This window comes from Fragaria vesca, linkage group LG7 (assembly GCF_000184155.1).
Source record: "Fragaria vesca subsp. vesca linkage group LG7, FraVesHawaii_1.0, whole genome shotgun sequence".
Classification (NCBI taxonomy): domain Eukaryota; kingdom Viridiplantae; phylum Streptophyta; class Magnoliopsida; order Rosales; family Rosaceae; genus Fragaria; species Fragaria vesca.
This window is the reverse complement of record NC_020497.1, coordinates 23286122-23306512: the sequence shown is the minus strand read 5'-3', so window position 1 is coordinate 23306512 and position 20391 is coordinate 23286122. Positions and strand designations below refer to the sequence as shown.

Here is a 20391-nt window from a genome sequence, read left to right as displayed (position 1 = left end):
ATTTCTTATCTCTCTCTCTCTCTCTCTCTCTCTCTCTCTCTCTCTCCAGGAACAAAGCCACCAACAGGATTTGAATTTCAAAATCCTTCACCTCCAGGCGTGGGTGGGATCCGCTGTTGTGGGCTTACAGAAGTTTCCGTTACGCCTGCTAATGGGATTTCGCCACGTGAATGGAAAAGTGAAGGTTTGGGTTTATCTGGCTGGTGATTTGCTAGAGGAGAGGGGATAAGGACATTTGGCGAGAGTAGGAGGGAAAACGGAAATATTTCAGATCCATCATAGTGTTTTTAATTTTTAAACCATACGGGGTCGTTAGCTCATTAATTTTGAACGCTCTCCATTTTTGTAGTCATTCTTTTTTCTTTTTTTTTCTTTTCTTTTCTGTCCATATGAAAAGTAACGGTCCTATATTCCAAATTTGAATGTTAATGTGTTATTGATGATAAATAATACGATTAACATGTCGATTGAAATTTTTTAAGTCATTTAGAAATTTTATTTTAATAATATTTTATTTTCTTGATTAAATTAATACACAACTTAAAGATAAACATAATATGTTGGTGTTTTTTATAATTCGAGCTCAAATTTGGTTTACGACTACCGAGTTTTGTAAAGATATTAGAATTGTCATTTTTCGAAGGTTGGTATGTGTTTTGTTCATCTTATAAACACCTCAAGAACGTTTGTTTGCATCTTAATTTCGTATGAAGAGTTTCTATTATTGATTCACTTGGAACATTTTCCTGTCCAACCTTTTAGTGTATCATTACAAAGACAAGCTGTTCTTTTAGAGCTGACTGGCATCACTACAATATGAAAATTTTGAAATTTACTCTGGTCCCCTTTTTTTGTACAAGTAATTCCCAAATTTTTCCAAGTACATCACCCAAAATAAGCAGAGTACTTCGTGGCAAGGAGTAGCGAGTAAAATATGGGGTAAAACACAATGCAGATGAAAGTGAAAATCGATATGTTTTCTTTCTTCATTCAAATTGAAATGTATGACAGTAGTACAACCTAAATGAAAGTGCTTACTATACTAGATTACATAATCATTTTGATGACTAAGCTAGTATTACTCTTCAAATACAGAATTAGCCACTAATCCTCAGATCTAGTGCAATATATAATTTCTCTATAAGCTGTTTAGTAGAATATAAAAAATGCTATTGTGGAAGCTCTTTCTCTTGCTCTTGCTTTTGCTCTAAGTCTGGAAATAAAACAGATGTCTAACCAGTTATCTTCCACTTAGAGACCCCAGCAAGAAGCTCACACACAACAAGGACCTCTCATGAAGATGAGTTCTTGGTGTCCTCATATTCTCTTCTTATGATTTCAAGCACAAATTCGTTCCAAGTATCAACTGGACCTGGCATGCACCAATGTAAGCAATCCTGTGGCGGCGGCCTTCCATCAGGGCCACGCTTTGTTTGCTTATTCGGGTCAGGGCTTCTATATGGACCTGGATGTCCATCATGACGGTACTCAAAAGCTTCGGTGATATCCATCAATTTCAGCTTTGACTTGTTTGTCAATTTCTTTATTGCACGGTTAAAGCCCATTACCTGTTTTTGATGCATTATATTTGTAAAGCCATTTTCCACTCTCTCACCAGCTGCAAGAGGCCTTACTTTCCCAGTGCATGATCCTCCTGTATTCCAAGCCCCGCCTTCATAATGGTCAGGTGAAAAGGAACGAACAATGGCAATCCCTGTATAATTTGGATGTGTAGCAAGAGCAGTGAGAATCGTCTCAACCGATATTCCAAATGCTTCAATGTTGTTAATCTTCATGTCCTTCGATTTATCTGGCCACCACAACTGTCCTCCTACAATCTCATTGTTTAGGATGTAAACAGACTGCTTAGCAAACCAATGGCCAGAAGAGAAAACAATAACATCAAACTGTGGTATGACATCCATCAAGCGGTCATCAGGGGCATCAAGGTGGAGTTTGGCCACACCCTCTGGGGCATAATCAAATGCTTCAGATGTCTGCTTGACAAGCCACGAGGACCAAATACGGACTACAAAAGTATTTGTTGACTTGAAATAATATCGTTGCATTTTCTTGTTGCCCCGGTTTCTTGGGGTTTCTACCTGCAAACACCACACAACACACAGCGTAAGCACCACTGTATTAGTAAAACTAATATTGTCTGTGTCATGACTACAGTACACATGACCGAGGCCTACAAGATCAATTTATGTTAGGTTAAACTTTTCATTTGCTGCTTAAAATCTTTAACCAGAGGATAGACAGTCAATGACACCAATCTTGTCCCTTTGAGAATGCAGCAAATAGCTCCAACAAACTACTTGTCAACGGACTCACAGGAGCACATGTGTCTAAGAAGTTAGAAGATGGTGGATATCATGTGTACAAAATAGAATGTAAATACAAATTTTTTTTTTTTTTTTTGTGTGAAGAAAATGCGTATGCGAGTATAGGAAAAATAAGAATAGATAATTGCCTGCCAGAGAATGCACAACATTGCTTCCATGTGATTTCGAGCAACAGAATCACCGATGAAAGCTATTGTCTTCCCCCTCATCAACTCTAGAAATTTCCTGGCATCAAAGCGTGGCAGGTCACACTGAAGGGGTTTCCATCGCCAGTTCTCGTACTCCTTGTCGGGCCTCCCATTTCCCTGGCAATTTTGCATCTGTGTTATGACAGGGCATGTATTGTTTGTATACTGTGGTCCTAATGGATCATAAAACCAACTTCCATGGTACAGATCACAGCCTACATGATACCAACAAAGTGTAAGTTAGAAGCTTACAAAGAAGCAGTGAGATAAGGACAAATAATACAAATGCAACTTTAAAAAGGAAGGAACGTGCTAGCTAAAGCCATTTGCTACTCGTCTCATAAATAGAACGTCTAAAATTGGGTCAGGAACACAGCAGAGGAGTTAACTAGAGACTCTAGACGTGAAAGTAAATCTGTTAGATAAATTTCTAGCACATGGAAGCATGTGAGATTGTCTATGACAAAGAGTCTAAAGATTACAAAAACAGGTCATGTTTCAGCAAACATGGAAAATGAATGAAATAAAAGGAAATTTACCTGTATCGACTGAACCACTACTTGCATCATTGGGCAGATCAGATGAAGCTGGATTGCCTCCTGATTTGGAATCAGTAGAAGAGGGAGTACTATCATTTGTTTCCGGAACCACAGAAATTTCAGTAACATTGGATGATCCAAGAGCAGGTTTTGCTACATCTTCATCCTCGTTGTGAGTTGTACTCAAGGACACATGTGAGTTGGTATCATTGGACAAAGTCTGATGAGTTGTTTCCACATTCTCATCAGCTGAAGAACTACTCGAACCAGAAGGCACTTGTGTATCAACCGGTTTCCCTGATGCACCATTCTCATCAACTACCGGCACATCTGGCAGATCTTTCACATCTTTACCTTCCGACCCATCCACCGGACTATTTAAACTCGTGGGAACTTCTGAACTAGACTCGGACGTCTCCTCCTTGTCGGACATAACTACATTGTTCGGAATAGGCGAATCAACCACACTCTGATTGCCTGAAGTACCGGAAAGCTCTAGCTTCAGCAAACTATCAACACCATAGAAATACCCCGAAACCGTGGAACCAATTGGGAACGAAACTAAAACCCATGAAGCAAAAAGCAGAAACATAGCCAACCCTGCCACCGAAACACCAATCCAGGAAACAATTTTCGGGTACTGATTCATCGAAACTGAGCCTTTGGGCGTGGCCAAAGTCATATCTTTCCAAATCAAGTAACTAACAATCACCCAACTACCCAGAAAACCCCAAAAGCACTCGTACAAATGGCTACAAAACACCACTAAACTCCAAACTCTCTATTCAAATTCAGGACAGAACTAGTTATGACTAATCCAGCTCCTCCAGCAACCCTGGAATTCAAATGTAATTAAAGACTCAAACTTTACATCCAGAAATTAATTAACATAATGCCAAACACATCGTGATTTAATTACACTGCAAAATTAGTAGAATTTACGAATCGAAATTAGGTTGAAGATCTAAAGGAAACAAGTACCTTGATCGACACTCAACGAATCCAGGATCGCCGGAGATCGGAAACCGAGCGGTCTCCGTGGCGGTGGGGGCTACCGGAAACCGGGAGAGATGGTTCTCGGAGGCGGAAAAGTTGACCGGAAAAGTGAAATTCCGACCGGGAGTTTCTATTTTAGGAGGTGAAGAAAACGAAGAATGGAGTGAGCTGAAGATCTGGGATCAGAGGATTTTGGGGTTAAAATAATAAGCAGAGATTCAAAGGTGAAAGATTTACAGTAAAATATTGGGTTTCAGATTATTAAGCGAGGTTAAATCCCGTGATCGTGTTTGTTTTGCTCGGAGTTGTTTATAGTTTTTGGAGAGAGGGAGAGTGTGTGTGTGGAGGGGCGGGGTGAAGTTACGGTTGTGCCCCTGGGTGGTGTTGGGGACGCGAGGAGACAAAACCACGAGGTGTTGTGTTGACACGTATTCGGAGGAGGAGAGTCCAGGTCGGTCGGTTTTTTAGACTCGTTTTCGAGCTAAGAATCAAAACACCGACGTGCACTTTGACGATGATGATACAAAATACAATAAGCAAGAAAGAACACACCAATATTGCAGAAAGAGTAGGGCAATGAGATCGATTGGTTTGTTTTAGGAAAGATGAACTATCGGTGCCGTCTCATTTCGAGTTTACAAACAAAAAATATCAATTAAAATTCATTGCCCATCAAAATCAAAAACAATAATGAAGGAAGAAACAAACATGTCGTCGTAATGACCACAAGTCAATCACATTCAGCAAATAATTAGGAAATGTCGACTTCTTTGCACCATTTAATTGGATTTCTCATTGAATTGGACTGAATTGTTTTTTCAATTTGTCTATTAGTGAAGCTTTCCATTTTTCTTCCCGTCATAAAATGGACGAAAGAAACTGATGTTGAAATGGCATGATTGCATGAAATGAAAATTCTCTTATCAAAAGATGAAAGAAACTGATGTTGAAACTGATCCAAGAGTTGTGAAACTAGAACACATGAACTCTTGCATTGTTCGTCCAAAAAGAAAAAAAACAAAAACTCTTGCATCGGAGAAGTGGCAACATAATTCAATTGCCTAGAGATTGGAGGCGACTGTTTTTTACTTTAGGCTTAAGAATTTTTGCCTTCGCTTTCAAAATTTTCTGCGTCCGCCACTATTTGTTTACCCTCGATTTCGTCTATTAAGATCTGAAGCATAAATTGGTTCCATGTATCAACTGGACCCGGCATGCACCAATGCAAGCAATCTTCGGGTTTAGACTTTCTGACCGGTCCAGGTTGTGTCTGTTTTGTCGGGTTGTCGTACCGACCCGGATGCCCGTCACGGCGATACTCAAAGGCTTGAGTGATATCCATTAGTCTCAACTTAGACTTATTTTTCTTCTTCTTAATAGCATTGTTAAACCCCATTACTTGGGCTTCATGCATGGCCTTATTAGTGTCTTTATTTTCCACCAACTCTCCTGCACCAATTGGCATCACATTTCCAGAGCATGTTCCACCTTCATTCCAATCCCCACCCGCAAAATGCTTCGGTGAATAAGAACTCAAAATCGTAATCCCTTTATATTGTGGGTGAGTTACTATTGAAGTGAGAACTGTTTCCACTGAGATCCCATATGCTTGAGTCATATTTAGGCGCACAACTTCGTTGTTCAACAATTTCATGGCTGGTTTCTCAAACCAGGGGCCAGAAGAAAGAACAATCACATCAAATTGTGGGATTAGATCGATGAAGTGTTGGTCCGGGACATCGAGATGGAGCTTTGACACACCATCCGTGCTGAAATCTCCATGTGTTTCGTTGATGAGCCGCGACGACCAAATTCGGACAATTTTCACAAATGACTTCTCGAAATCGTAGATTTTCATTCTACGGTTGCTTCCAATTACTGGATCTTCTACCTGCAGAAATGCACATTACACCAATTTTTAGCAGACACATGACTATATCTAAGATATATCTTTTATGTCTAATTAGTATATGTAATGTCTGATTGCGTGACAAACAAGTTCAGAAAGACGAATGTGATTGTTTTTTAGATTTAAGATGTAGATTAAAAAGTGTGTAGGTAAATACTTGTTGGAGAGTGCATAGTAAGGACTCCATAAAGTTTCGACTGATGGAATCGCCGATGAAAGCTATTGTCTTCTCACTCAGCAATCCAAGAAATTGCATGCCATCAAACGGTGGAAGGTCACATTGAGAAGGCTTCCATCGCCAGTTCAGGTACTCCTTGTCAGGCCTCCCATTCGCCTGACACTTTAGCTTACTTGACATGAAAGGGCATGCTTCTGTATAAGCTGGTTTAATCGTTGGATCATGAATCCATGTTCCATCATACAGATCACAATCTACATGTACAAATACAAGTCAGGCTTAGCAAGAAGCAAGAAATCAACAATGGTAATCGAAATTTCCTGAATCGATTAGGAACCTGAATCGAATGAAGGAATGCTTGTTGCATTTGGCACACTCGTGGATTTGGAATACGTTGGCACACTCGTGGATTTGGAATACGAGGAAGTTAGGGTGTTGTTTAATTCTAAGTCCCAAGAAACCAGACTTCTGAGCAATACCAATCCTGCAACTGAAATGAAAATCCAAGAAACTATGGTTTTGGGATAGGCACCAGTCTTTGAACTATAACTTTTTGAGGATCCCCAAGTCATTTGGTTTCCAAAATCAAGTGAGATCTCTATAACTCTTGTGCACACACAAAGGCCGTTGTTGATGTCTGCTTGTTATATATGCATGGATATGAATGATGAGACTCGAGAATATAGCACCAATGGCTCCTATCTCTAATATCGTAGTGCAGTGATATAGTTTTGTATGAGAAACGTATGTAACGGTTTACCGTAGGTATTGGTGTAACAATCCAAATAAGTGTTGCAGTAAGTTAGGATTCATTGCAATAAGTATATAACTTACCGAGAGTGAAACAGCGTCAGCTGTTTAAGTGCAAAGAGCCAAAGACAGTTTACTTGATGTTTGAGAGTAAACAGTTACTATTTAACTTACATATTTCATCTTAGTTGAAACTTTGTTTGACTCTTCAGCAAATTCCATGATACAATTGAAGTACTCAAAAATAAATTGAAATCCATTAAACGATGAAATGCTTGAAACTTATTTCTCAAGACTAAGAAACGATCATATGTCAAACTGCTTTGAACACCTTAGAAAACAAACGTAAAATGTTAAGGTCGATGGTGAGGATTTTAGAATTCACACGGTCAAAATTATCAGGTGCATTCATTAGAAGAAGATAGAGTTAAAACTATCAGGTGCATTCATTAGAAGAAGGTAGAGTTTGACTCAAGCACATGTAATATATCCGTTGACAGTTTAATTGATATTTATAGAATTATATCTCTTATATTATTCATTCATAGTCTCATACTCAAAAAGATTCAACATAAACTGTTATTTCGACTTTGATTATATAATGTTATTTTAATTTACAACCACCGGTCAACCATAACCGATGGTCGTAAATTTCGGTCTTTTGATGCAATAAAAAAAGTAAAATGCAAAACCGCCGGTTCGACCGGTGTCAAAAACCCATCGTGAGTTCATGACCACCTGTCCTCCCGCCAAACCCAGAAATTATCCCAAAACCTCACTCTCAGTCTCACACTCTCTTCAAACCACTCTAAACTCTAATTTATCTCTCCTGACCTCAAAGCTCATCCTCTCTCCCTAAACCCCCATTAACCTCTCTCGAATTCCAAACCCTAGAGGCGTTCCGCCACCGTCGTCATCCTTCTCCGCCGACGATGAGCTACGCCGCGCACAAGATGATGCACTGGCCGACGGGCATCGAGAATTGCGCCGCCGGCTTCATCACGCATTCTCGAGCCGACTTCGTCCCTCGAATCCCTCAGATTCAGACCGACGACCTCGACTCCGATTGGCCCGCCCCGCGCCGCGAAATCGGCCCCGTCCCCAACCTCGTCGTCACCGCCGCGAATGTCCTCGAAGTCTACGTCGTCAGAGTCCAAGAGCAAGACACCGCCAGGGGGTCTAGAGCTTCTGGAGAGTCCAAACGCGGCGGTCTCATGGACGGCGTCGCCGGAGCTTCGCTCGAACTCGTCTGTCACTACAGGTATCTTTGCCCTAACTAAATGCTTTCACGGTTGCTCGAATTAGCTGAATGAGTTTATACTGGAACTAGTTGCTGAGAGGTTTTCGATTCGATTTCATATCTGTGTGGTTGTAATTGCGTTACAGATTGCACGGCAATGTGATGACAATGGCGGTGTTATCTAGTGGAGGTGGTGATGGTTCTAAAAGAAGAGATGCTATTATCTTAACCTTCGAAGATGCGAAAATTTCAGTACTAGAGTTTGATGATTCGATTCATGGACTTCGCACTAGGTACATTACTCTTGTCTGCATTGTTTTTGGTATTTGGGTCAATGTTATGTTGAATAAACCTTAGTTTGATCAAGTCCTTTGAAATATGAAATTCTGTACAAGGGAGATGATAGTGAACCATAATGCCTTGAAATTTGAAGTGTGTTTTATGAATTTGCAAACTGTATACTTGATCTGCAGTAGCAGACTTTGGTACTGTAATTGGGTTACCGACAACATAAGTTGGCTGCATATTAAGTCTCTTAAACTCTGTAATTTGTGCCATGATTTTAAGTTATTTCCTTCCTTAATGTGATTGGACTTTGGCTCAAGTGATCTGTTTCTAAATGTGTATGGACACTCTTGGTTTAAGTTGATACTTCCAACCATAAGAATCATTAGTTTGTTCATTTTTTTTAGTTCTTTTTCCCTTTGCAAGATGATCTAGATTCATCATTTCTGATTTTCCCCTTCCAGCTCTATGCACTGCTTTGAGGGCCCAGAGTGGCTTCATTTGAGAAGAGGTAGAGAATCGTTTGCAAGAGGCCCATCAGTAAAGGTTGATCCTCAAGGCAGATGTGGAGGTGTTCTTGTTTATGATTTGCAACTGATAATACTTAAAGCTGCTCAGGTCTCTTCTTGTCTGCTTAACTTATTATTATTTTTTTAAATGGTTGATATCCTGAAAAGTTTATAATACTAAATCTCTCTTTTTTCTACTATATCAATTATAGGATATGAAAAATAAAGGAAACATTGTTGGGTTAGCAATAACTGCAATTTTTGACTTGTATGCATTATAAAAGCGTATTTAACTTGGCTATGTAATAGTTAGGGTTGTCCCTGATATTTAACAAGGTGCTGTTAAAATATTGGCTCTCATGTCATGTAATGTTGAAACAAAATGAATAAATGATACAAGAAGTTAGTTTTCATTCTTGTTATATAAATGGTAGGATTCTGATGTGATAAAAAGGGTAACCTTGTTGGCTTAGCAACCATGTATGTATTTACGCAGTGTATGCCTTTGCTAGTAGCATGCTTAAGTATCTGTCAAGGTCATCTAGTGCAGGTGTGCCTTGATCAGAAAGTTTTATAGTACAGTGGTACAAGACTAGATGGCATCATGAACTGTCAATACCTACATACATGACAAACATTTTTATTTGAAGGCAGTTCCCCTTATTATTGACTTTGATGTCTTTGTTGTCAGGGTGGCTATGGTTTGGTTGGGGATGATGATGGGTTTGCATCTGGTGCTGCAATTTCTGCTCGTGTTGAGTCATCTTACATTATTAGTCTACGAGACATGGACATGAAGCATGTAAAGGATTTTACATTTGTACATGGTTAGTTTGGTCAACAATAACTTTTTAAAGGCCTAATGATTAATATGACTTTTGTAGACTAATATTTTTTATTTATTGTTACCTTCAAATTGTACAACCATATCAGAGAATTGCCGTATCTAAGTGAAGTTTGTATAATGAGATTTTAAAAATTTAATTATTTGAAATATGGCAAATTTTAATTTGGGAGAAATTGCAATTTCAAATCCTCAAATTTAAGTTCAGCACAATCATTTTATTCCTTCAGAAGAAGTGATAATTAATTGGTTATCAATACTCATATTTGCTTATATTGAAATCACAAAGCGACATAAAACAAATATGTTACTTTTATACCTTAAGTATCAGCACAACTTTGAAGCAGCATCCTCTGAAGTTTTATGATCAAAAGTTTCACATAATAAGATTTTTATAGGTTACATTGAGCCCGTTTTGGTTATCCTTCATGAGCGGGAGCTTACTTGGGCTGGGCGTGTCTCATGGAAGCACCATACATGTATGATTTCCGCGCTTAGTATCAGCACAACTTTGAAGCAGCATCCTCTGATATGGTCAGCTATTGTAAGTTCCATAAGAGTTCCATAAGAAATTAAGCTCATCTGAAAATTTTGGAACAACCTTGACAAATTTCCCAAATTTCTGGTCTGTTGTATGTGATTTAAATTCTTGTAATCTGTAATATTATTGCTCAAATTATCAGCTGAACATGAAAGTATGAAGGAATATCTTTCTTGAAAGTTGAAAGTCTTGCCTGTGTTTTCATTAACGGAGAACATAGAACATATATGGATGGAAGTAGTGATATGAAAAGATATCCTTATATTCTCTATTTTTCTCAATTTTCTTTGGTCAGAATCTCCCACATGATGCTTATAAGCTACTTGCTGTGCCATCTCCAATTGGTGGTGTTCTTGTCATCAGTGCAAATTCTATTCATTATCATAGTCAGGTAAATTACTTTCTTTTGAGTGGAACGTCAAAAGTTGAAGGTTTGAAGCATATTTTGAAGGGTTTGCTTCCAATTTCATGCAGTCGGCTTCATGTGCATTGGCATTAAATAGTTATGCTGGTTCTGTTGATAGCAGGTCTCAACTCTCTCTCACTCTCTGTTACTGCACACACAAAGACACCTTCTCTCCCTCCTTTTCTTTGGATTCATTCTCGCCAAAAAAAATTGCTCATGTGAGGCCGAGATTTTTTTCTTATATTTAATATTTTCTGCTTGATTCAGTCAAGAGATGCCAAGATCTAGTTTTACTGTGGAGCTCGATGCTGCCAATGCTAGTTGGTTGTCGAATGATGTCATTTTGTTGTCTACAAAAACTGGGGAGCTCTTATTGCTCACCCTTGTTTATGATGGAAGGTCAGTAATCACATCTACTTTATTATATGATTATGCCTGGAAAGTTTTCTTAGTTTTGTTTTGTGTGAAGAAGCAGAGCTCGTTTGCCTGTTCTTTGACACCACTGAGTGACTATAATTACGAGTCTCTTAAATGTGTGTGTGTGTGTGTGAGTAAGAAAGAAGGGTTTTGAAGTTTGATTCATTTCACTTTAGTATCCGGTTATTTGGAAATGGTAATAGGAACCTATTTCCTGCTGACATACTAATTCTGGCCTATTAGGCTATTATTGATATATGATCTGGAGTAATGCCACAAGATGTTGGATGTGGCATACCTTGGATGATCATGAGTGGCTTGACCTTTTCTCTTCCGCTTGCATAGTAGTAGGAAATACATATGTGAATATATAAAATATATATATACACGCACTTACATGTATATATATACATATTGTATTGGTCATCTTTCTTAAGTTTGCAATGATCCTATTTTATATGCAGGGTTGTGCACAGACTTGATCTTTCAAAGTCTAAAGCTTCAGTACTTACATCGGTCAGTTCCATTTTCTCATTGGCCTAATTTGCTTGCTATCCTGCTCTTAAGTTATTCTGTTCCTTTATATAATATAATATTAATTGTAGTTTTAGTGAATCGGCTATTTCTTGTGTAGGGAATCGCAACAGTTGGAAATTCATTATTCTTTTTAGGCAGTCGGTTGGGAGACAGTTTGCTTGTGCAGTTTACTAGTGGAGTAGGGGCCTCAATGTTGTCAGCTGATTTGAAGGATGAGGTTTGTGTTGAAATCATTAGTTCAGCGAATCAGCTCTTTGGTAAAAAGTTAATAGTAATTCCTGTTTTTAATCATTCTTTTGAAGCCTGCTTATTGTAAATGGAATTTGAATTTAGCTCCCTTGTTTGATATTTACTCATTTTTAGATCTTTAATTGTTAGACCCTTTTAATTTCTCCCTGCTTAAAAGACTAAGTTTTTGAAGTGGGGAAATTTTGCATCCTTTGTTCTTATGCGTTGTTGAATCTTCAAATTATTGATTAATTTCATGTTGAGCGAAATCTTTTCACATATTTTCATCGTTCTGATCTTTACTAATTGCAAACTTAGTTGATTTTCCAATAGTTTCTGTGTTTGAATGGATGAAGAAACATTCCTCATGCTTTAATTTTACAGGTAGGAGATATCGAAGGTGATGCCCCATCAGCTAAGCGATTGCGAATGTCATCTTCTGATGCATTGCAAGACATGATTAGTGGCGAGGAGCTCTCTTTATATGGCTCTGCTCAAAACAATGCAGAATCAGCTCAGGTTGGGGAAGAATGCATTTCCTGTTTATGTTTCTAACCTCCCTGGTTTGTTTCATACGGGTAACTTTTAATGAAAAAACAGTGAGAGGATCTCTGCCGTTGCAGAATGAGATATTGTAAACAGAAAAGATCATTTAAATATGAATTGAATGATATGTGCTTTCATATTCTTTTTATTACATATTTAACAATACAATATGTTATGATTTAGTGTTTATATTATGATTTGTCACTTATATTAATAATTTTTCTTTTCGGTATATGCAGAGGTCTTTCTCATTTGCAGTCAGGGATTCTTTGGTTAATGTTGGTCCTTTGAAGGATTTCTCCTACGGGCTAAGGATAAATGCAGATGCAAATGCTACTGGAATCGCTAAACAGAGTAATTATGAACTGGTAATCTGTTAAACTCACTCCCCCTTGTTATATACAAAAGTTTACCTTGATATGAAAATGGGCTATATGCTTATTCTTGAATTGGTTCCGGTAGGCTCCTTCTGGAAATGGATTAAATGCTCACTTCCTTATTTCCTTAATCAGGCAACATTTAGGCCATTTTGGAATTTACTTGGCTTTTTTTTTTTTCCTGTTATTTGTAATTTGGGAAATTGACATTATCAATGTTGGTTATTGTTTTATAAATAGATTGGTAATTATTTTTGGGGATAATTTTTAGGTGTGCTGTTCGGGTCATGGGAAGAATGGTGCACTCTGTGTTCTTCGTCAGTCAATTCGTCCAGAAATGATTACTGAGGTATCTGGTAATTTATTTTGGTTGTATGTCTTGCTACTGTAGTTAATATCCATTTTCAGTAAGAGTTGATCAAATGAAAATGACCATAATTCTTTCCCCTTACTCTTTTTTGTATTTAACAGGTTGCACTACCAGGTTGCAAGGGAATTTGGACTGTTTACCACAAGAATGCACGTGGTCATAATGCTGAGTCTTATGATGATGAGTATCATGCATTTTTGATAATAAGTCTGGAGGCTCGTACAATGGTCAGTCATCTTCTCTTTTATGTTATATTAAACCTTTTGATAATTTTTTTTTTTGTTCAGCTTTGCATAATGAATCATTCAAATGTGCGTCTTTTATAAAATGATAATGATGAGCTACTTGTAAATCCTATGTATATTTTAGAATACGGTCTTTGGGTTAGGGTGTTAAAGAGGGTCCTCTAGTAGATGTTGTCTCAGTATAGATGATCAGACTAATAAAGCACACCCACTGACTGCCCACCAGCTTATATCCCCAAAACCAGCTACTTGAAACATTTGGAGTCATATGGTCTTCGCACAGATTAATGCCTACACAGTTCTGTTCATGCCAGGAAGAGCTCAGTCACTGTAGTGTTTGATATTTACAGTTTATGTTGGACTTGCGTTTGAAGTAATCTTTAACATTCCTTTACTAGGTACTTGAAACAGCTGATCATCTGAGTGAAGTCACAGATAAGGTTGACTATTTTCTTCAAGGGAGAACAATTGCGGCCGGGAATTTGTTTGGAAGGTGATTGTGTAATTTCTATTACATGCTTCAACTCTTTTAAAGATGTTTCTCATCAGCTGGCTTATACATTGTGTTTTGTGTATTTAACTTGTGTTTCCTTTCCATTCGGATCTACAACTTTAAAGGACAAGGGTGGTTTTCATATTCATGCTAATTCCTATTTGAATTTTTAGGCGTCGAGTTGTGCAGATCTATGAAAGGGGTGCTCGAATTCTAGAAGGCTATTATATGACTCAGGACTTAAGCTTTGGTGCGTCAAACTCTGAATCAGGCAGCGGTTCTGAGAGTGCCACAGTGTTGTCTGTTTCTATTGTTGATCCATATGTGTTGCTGAGAATGTCTGATGGTGGTATTCGGCTTCTGGTTGGAGGTATCTGTAGTCAAGTTTTATGTAATCTTACACATGATTCTGCTTGCTGTCATTGTCACTCATATTTTGGTTTCTCTTGTTGGCTTTGCTATCTACTTGAACATTGCTTTGAACTCTCTATTTTACTTATTGCCTTGATACTTAAATGTTCCAACAAAAAGATGGAGCCTAAAGTAAATATTCTATTTTACTAAAATCCTCATTGTATAATCTAAAAGGGCAGAATTTTGCATGCATCTGCATGTCTGATAATCATCAAAATTCTGTATTGTGGAACTATTCATTCATATGCATGTTGGGAACTGTGTCAGAGAATTCAATACTTTTTCCTGTACTAATATTATGATGTTTATATAATACCCAATTGCCTGACTATTTATCTTGTATTCTTATTTTTCGATCTCTTTGATCAGTTGATGTATTGCTTTCATTTTCCATGAATTATTCTGCTCCGTGTTTATATGGATAAACCTGGATCAGCTCATGTTTATTTTGATTTGCAGATCCTTCTTCGTGCACTGTTTCTGTAAGCAACCCAGCCGCCTTCGAGAGCTCAAAGAAATTAGTATCTGCCTGTACACTGTATCATGATGAAGGACCTGAGCCCTGGCTCCGGAAGTCAAGTACTGATGCTTGGCTTTCTACAGGCATTGATGAGGCCATTGATGGTGTATTACATGACCAGGGTGATGTATATTGTGTCATTTGTTATGAAAGCGGCTCCCTTGAAATATTTGATGTACCAAATTTTAATTGTGTCTTCTCTGTGGAGAAATTTGTATCTGGGAAGCCGCTCCTAGTTGACACATTTATGGGAGACCCACAAAAGAGCCAAAGCTCTGAAGAAGTGAGCGGCCTGAGCAGGAAAGAGAAATTACAGAATATGAGGGTTGTAGAGCTGACCATGCAAAGATGGTCAGGGCAGCACAGCCGACCTTTCCTTTTCGGGATATTGAATGATGGAATGATTTTTTGTTACCATGCGTACTTGTATGAAAGTATGGACAGTACTTCAAAAACTGAAGTTTCAGCTTCATCACAAAATACTACTGCTTCCAGGCTTAGAAATTTGAGATTTGTTCGTGTCCCCTTGGACACATATTCTAGGAATGACTTGTCAAATGGAACTTCATGTCAAAGAATGACTGTTTTCAAGAATATTGCTGGTAATCAAGGGTTATTCCTTGCTGGGTCAAGGCCAGCTTGGCTTATGGTTTTCAGAGAGAGGATTCGTGTTCATCCACAGGTGAGAAAACATCTCTTTCTGAATTGGGGAAATCATTGAGGCACCACATGATCTTTTTCTTTTCTTTTTACTGAGTTGAAGTTTTGGTTGTCCTGATGGTGTTTCTGTGTTATTTTCTTTGCAGCTTTGTGATGGTTCAATTGTTGCGTTCACTGTTCTTCACAATGTTAACTGTAATCATGGACTCATCTATGTTACCTCAGAGGTCTGTACACTATACTTCCATTCTCTCAGACTTGTTCTTAAACTGAGATTGCACATTTGGCTAATCCTATCTCTGTTTTCCAGGGTATTATGAAGATCTGCCAACTGCCATCTATTACAAGCTATGACAATTATTGGCCTGTGCAAAAGGTGGGTACTTCTTAGGACAATGTATATTATTAGTTATGTTTATACTAAGTCCAACAGTTGTGTGTACTGCCATCTATATTATTAGTTATGTTTATGCTTTACTAATGTATTTTCATGTTTTAATTAGATTCCGTTGAAAGGGACTCCTCACCAGGTCACTTACTTTGCCGAGAAGAATTTATACCCGCTTATAGTTTCCATCCCTGTAAGTATATCTGGATTATCTGCACCCCCTCTTCTTGCTCAATCCTGATCTCTCTCTCTCTCTCTCTCTCTCTCTCTGTTTTTTTTTTTTTTTGCTTTGGTCTGAAATCCTAATGTCTGTCTTAGATTGAGGTTTTGTTTTCAAATTGTTGCCTAGCATGCACCCAAACAGGCAAACACTGCCTATCCACATTTCACAGAGCCTGTTTGGTACGCAATGCACACATCTACACAAAGCTTGTCAAATATCAATTTCTTTAACTGGGATTCGGTTTCTCTGCATACAGAGATTCTTTTAGCTTTACTCTCTTAGCACGATCGACTTTTGTTTGCGCTGCATATGATTTTCTTTTCTTTTCTTTTCTTTTCTTGTATACACACATTTAGAGTAATACATGAGAATTAATGTTGTTCAGGTTCAGAAGCCACTGAATCAAGTTCTATCATCTTTGGTTGATCAAGAATTTAGCCATCAGGTTGAGAATCATAATTTGAGTCCTGAAGAACTACACCGGACTTATACTGTTGATGAATTTGAGGTTCGGATTATGGAGCCAGAAAAGTCTGGTGGTCCTTGGCAAACTAGGGCTACTATTCCAATGCAAACTTCTGAAAATGCTCTTACCGTTCGCGTAGTTACACTGTTTGTAAGTGTCTCCTGATCTGTTTTATGCAGAGCTTATGCTTTCTATTATCCTTTTGTTCCATTGCCCAAAGTAAACTGGTTTCTAGACAATCTCATTCTCTTCATTATATTATTTTTCTGTTCCCGAAATAAGTCATATGTACTTCATTGCAGAATACAACGACAAAAGAGAACGAAACACTTTTAGCGATTGGGACGGCTTATGTTCAAGGGGAGGATGTTGCTGGTAGAGGACGGGTTCTTTTATTTTCAGCTGAAAATAATGTTGACAATCCTCAAAACTTGGTACCGTTTTAAAACATTTACTACTTTACTCTTTTACCTCCATCTATTACTGTACAAACTTTATAGGTACCTTTCACCTGTTTTACTTCTCTTCAGAGTCTCAATTCTATGAGATAATTACAGTTATTTCTGATTTCAGGTTTCAGAGGTTTTCTCCAAGGAATTGAAAGGTGCCATATCTGCATTGGCCTCGCTTCAAGGCAATCTATTAATAGCTTCTGGTCCTAAAATTATCTTACACAAGTGGACTGGTAGTGATCTGACTGGTATTGCATTTTTTGATGTTCCACCGTTGTATGTTGTGAGCTTGAATATTGTGAGTATACTTCCTTCACTCAACTTTCTCTTTTAACTGTCCCCTTACCAGTACTTGACTATGTGACTAAGATTTGTACTTTGATATGTTAAGGATATGCCTATTGAAGATTTAAAATGTGTCAAAACTTTTCATTTGCTTGTTAAAAATAGAAGGAATTGAAGGAACAAGGATTAGAAGTTCCTCAGATAAAATAGATGTATTGTTATATATATACAGGCACACAAGTTTCCATGTGTGTGCATGGTCACATCACTCACATGTCCATCTGTGTGCATAGTATGCTCAATTCATTTAGCATGACCCTTGTTAATGGCTAAATTCACTGTTTCCAGGTCAAGAATTTCATTCTCATTGGTGACATTCACAAAAGCATTTACTTTCTCAGTTGGAAGGAGCAGGGAGCTCAACTCAATTTATTGGCCAAGGATTTCGGTAACCTTGATTGTTTTGCCACAGAGTTTTTGATTGATGGAAGTACTCTGAGCCTTGCAGTTGCAGATGCACAAAAGAATATTCAGGTGAGTGCCTTGTAATTTTGGTTGGTGTTTATTCTTTTTAGGTGTCTTCCTCTACCGCCCACCCCTTGATGCCTTCCTCTACCACCCACCCTTTAAGCATACAGGGGGTTCTACCATGCTATACATTAAAATAATTGAAAGCCTTATTCTTTTGAATAAAAATAACAAAAGGTCAATGTGACTATCATACAAGTTCTCGAGACGACCTAGTGTTTTGGTATATACAAAGAGTATAGTATATTTAGTATAACGTTTCCCTTTTTTCAGCTTATTTATTTCTCTTATAATTCTTGGGAAAGTTTTGTGCAACATTAGTCATTACTCGATGCTTTTAGTGGATGTTTTACTTGTGATTGAATCTGGTGTATGTGCTAAAACAGATTTTGTACTATGCACCAAAGATATCTGAGAGTTGGAGGGGCCAGAAGCTTCTTACAAGGGCTGAATTCCATGTCGGTGCCCATGTGACCAAGTTCTTGCGGTTACAGATGCTGTCAACTTCATCTGATCGAACCGGAAAAAATCCAGGCTCGGACAAAACAGTTCGTTATGCTTTGTTATTTGGTACCCTGGATGGTGGCATAGGTTCTATTGCCCCTCTAGAGGAGTTGACATTCCGAAGATTACAGTCATTACAGAATAAGCTTGTTGATGCCGTTCCCCATGTCGCTGGTTTGAATCCAAGATCTTTCCGCCAGTTTCGTTCAAATGGAAAAGCTCATCGGCCAGGCCCTGATAGCATTGTTGACTGCGAGCTACTATTCCAGTAAGTTTTGACTTCTGAGTTCTTGGTTGTTTTTCATGTCTCTCAAGTCTCAACTTCAGAATATCTTGTTAATGATGTTGGATATCATTTGCTCTGCTTGTTTATATCGGTTACAGCTAGACATTTAATTAAGAGGCTTATATCAGTTGTTGTGCAGACACTGTTAGTAGTATTTGATACCATGATAATACTGAACACTAACAACTGCACTACAATTTCTATACTTGCAGTTATGAGATGCTTTCATTGGAGGAACAGCTCGAGATTGCTCAACAGATAGGGACAACTCGGCTTCAAATTCTTTCAAACTTGGACGACCTCTCTCTGGGAACGAGCTTCTTATGATTGTAGCAAATTTGAAGGAGCTTGCAGGGTGGAACCCGTTATATTTCTGTTACTGCATCCCTGGCAGCGGGCATCACCCTCATTGTTTATGGTTGGGCGAACTGAAAACTAGTCACAAGTTTTAGGTGATGCAATTGAGAGATGCTTGCTAACAATATCAGCTAGTGCTAATAAGTCGTTTCCTTTCAAGGAAAGGTTTTCTTAGTTATTAACCGTAGGCTGAGTTCTGTCCTCTGCTAATATTCACCTGAAAAGACATCACGGTGATATTGCCAGTAGTTTAGCAAACAGCGGACCTCGTTAGCACTTGCACTTGAATTTGTTGGGGAGAATGATATATACCATTTGTGTAATTAGAACAGGTAACGGGTAAGAGGTGGAGGGAGAAAAAAAAGTAGGGGATATTTGCATTATTGATGAGATCGAAGTTTTTGTAGTAGCAGCTTTGGTTATGCAAGTTGTCAATGGTGTGGAAATATAGTTAAAATCTACGCAATGCTCCCTTAACATCCATTTTGTGACTTGTACGTTTCTTTTTGTTTTGCATTTTGTCCTTGTTTTGGATCGGTACGTTGTTAGAATGGAACGATTATTTGAGACTAATTTTGATATCATCTTGATGGGATTTTCCTATTACATGTTTGTGGATAGTATACTTGTGAAATGCAAGGCAGCTAGGCTCACGAAAGCTTACGTCGATAAAACTAAATAATAAAGTCCAAACTATAGTATTCACTAAAACTGTATAACCTTCCCAGCCTCCCTACATCCCACGTGCAATTGCCAACCATAAAATGTTGCCTCCTTACATGCAGAAGACGAAGTGGGGGACGCCGAAATGAATTGCCTAGGCTCATTATCTAGAGACAGTCCGTTGATTAGTAGCATTTTAATAAGCACAAAGGGAAAGTTTAGCGTTTGCTATTTTGATGTGAAGAGGATCCTATGAGACTGAGTTCCATGATTTTTTACTTTTTACTTGGGAATGGCAGACAGACGGTGTTGCCGGAAGTTTTGTCGAGCCGAGAATGAGAGTTCCTCCACAAAAATGGTGGGGAAAACCGGAAAACTATCAAGTGGGGGTGTCCATCTCTGAGAAGAATTTGACTTCTCTACTTAAATTTATGTTGTTTGGATTTGCTTAGATGACTTCTTACTCTATCTAATGGTTATAAGACATTCAAACAAATTCAAACAACTTAAATTCAAGCAGAGAATCCGAATCCATCTGAGAAATGTTTAGCTCGATCGGCAATCATCTTCATGTAGTCCATGTATATGAACATAGAATGATGATGACTCACGTGCATATATACCTCTTTTAGGCAAAGGGAATGAATAGAGAGATGAAGAGCATCTTAAGAAATAAGGGGATGTTTCTTCTTCTACTAC

General features: G+C 38.2%; 3 protein-coding genes across 3 annotated transcripts; 1 reads left to right on the top strand and 2 right to left on the bottom strand.

Annotated features, from left to right (window-relative positions):
• Positions 1-957: 957 nt before the first annotated feature.
• On the bottom strand, positions 958-4191 carry LOC101311530. Its single transcript, XM_004309220.1, has 4 exons — positions 4057-4191; positions 3076-3910; positions 2477-2751; positions 958-2102 (listed from the first exon to the last, which is right to left on the bottom strand). The coding sequence occupies exons 2-4, from the start codon at positions 3755-3757 to the stop codon at positions 1293-1295; spliced, it is 1767 nt and encodes a 588-aa protein (XP_004309268.1). The 5' UTR covers positions 3758-3910; positions 4057-4191; the 3' UTR covers positions 958-1292.
• Positions 4192-5167: 976 nt separating this feature from the next.
• Positions 5168-6730, bottom strand: LOC101311238. Its single transcript, XM_004309219.1, has 3 exons — positions 6496-6730; positions 6138-6412; positions 5168-5962 (listed from the first exon to the last, which is right to left on the bottom strand). Exons 1-3 carry the CDS (start codon positions 6728-6730, stop codon positions 5168-5170), a joined length of 1305 nt encoding a protein of 434 aa, XP_004309267.1.
• Positions 6731-7834: 1104 nt separating this feature from the next.
• LOC101315389 (cleavage and polyadenylation specificity factor subunit 1-like) lies at positions 7835-19469 on the top strand. The gene is made up of 26 exons (XM_004308111.1): positions 7835-8169; positions 8295-8441; positions 8898-9051; positions 9634-9769; positions 10185-10330; positions 10623-10718; positions 10802-10854; positions 11001-11132; positions 11615-11666; positions 11785-11904; positions 12300-12434; positions 12701-12829; positions 13110-13187; positions 13310-13435; positions 13852-13946; positions 14120-14316; positions 14820-15562; positions 15687-15767; positions 15851-15916; positions 16044-16121; positions 16537-16767; positions 16920-17051; positions 17191-17367; positions 17703-17888; positions 18269-18654; positions 18885-19469. Exons 1-26 carry the CDS (start codon positions 7841-7843, stop codon positions 18997-18999), a joined length of 4320 nt encoding a protein of 1439 aa, XP_004308159.1. The 5' UTR covers positions 7835-7840; the 3' UTR covers positions 19000-19469.
• The last annotated feature ends 922 nt before the right edge of the window (positions 19470-20391 follow it).

Bases quoted from the DNA above. Each gene is read 5' to 3' on its own strand.
- LOC101311530 (XM_004309220.1), bottom strand. From the start codon at position 3,757: ATGACTTTGGCCACGCCCAAAGGCTCAGTTTCGATGAATCAGTACCCG. The intron at 2,752-3,075 runs GTAAATTTCCTT...GGTATCATGTAG, and splicing joins TAGTGGTTCAGTCGATACAG to GCTGTGATCTGTACCATGGA. The intron at 2,103-2,476 runs GCAATTATCTAT...TGGTGTTTGCAG, and splicing joins TGTTGTGCATTCTCTGGCAG to GTAGAAACCCCAAGAAACCG.
- LOC101311238 (XM_004309219.1), bottom strand. From the start codon at position 6,730: ATGACTTGGGGATCCTCAAAAAGTTATAGTTCAAAGACTGGTGCCTAT. The intron at 6,413-6,495 runs GTTCCTAATCGA...TTGTACATGTAG, and splicing joins CATTCCTTCATTCGATTCAG to ATTGTGATCTGTATGATGGA. The intron at 5,963-6,137 runs GTATTTACCTAC...GCATTTCTGCAG, and splicing joins TACTATGCACTCTCCAACAA to GTAGAAGATCCAGTAATTGG.
- LOC101315389 (XM_004308111.1), top strand. From the start codon at position 7,841: ATGAGCTACGCCGCGCACAAGATGATGCACTGGCCGACGGGCATCGAG. The intron at 13,436-13,851 runs GTCAGTCATCTT...TTCCTTTACTAG, and splicing joins GTCTGGAGGCTCGTACAATG to GTACTTGAAACAGCTGATCA. The intron at 17,889-18,268 runs GTGAGTGCCTTG...GTGCTAAAACAG, and splicing joins ATGCACAAAAGAATATTCAG to ATTTTGTACTATGCACCAAA.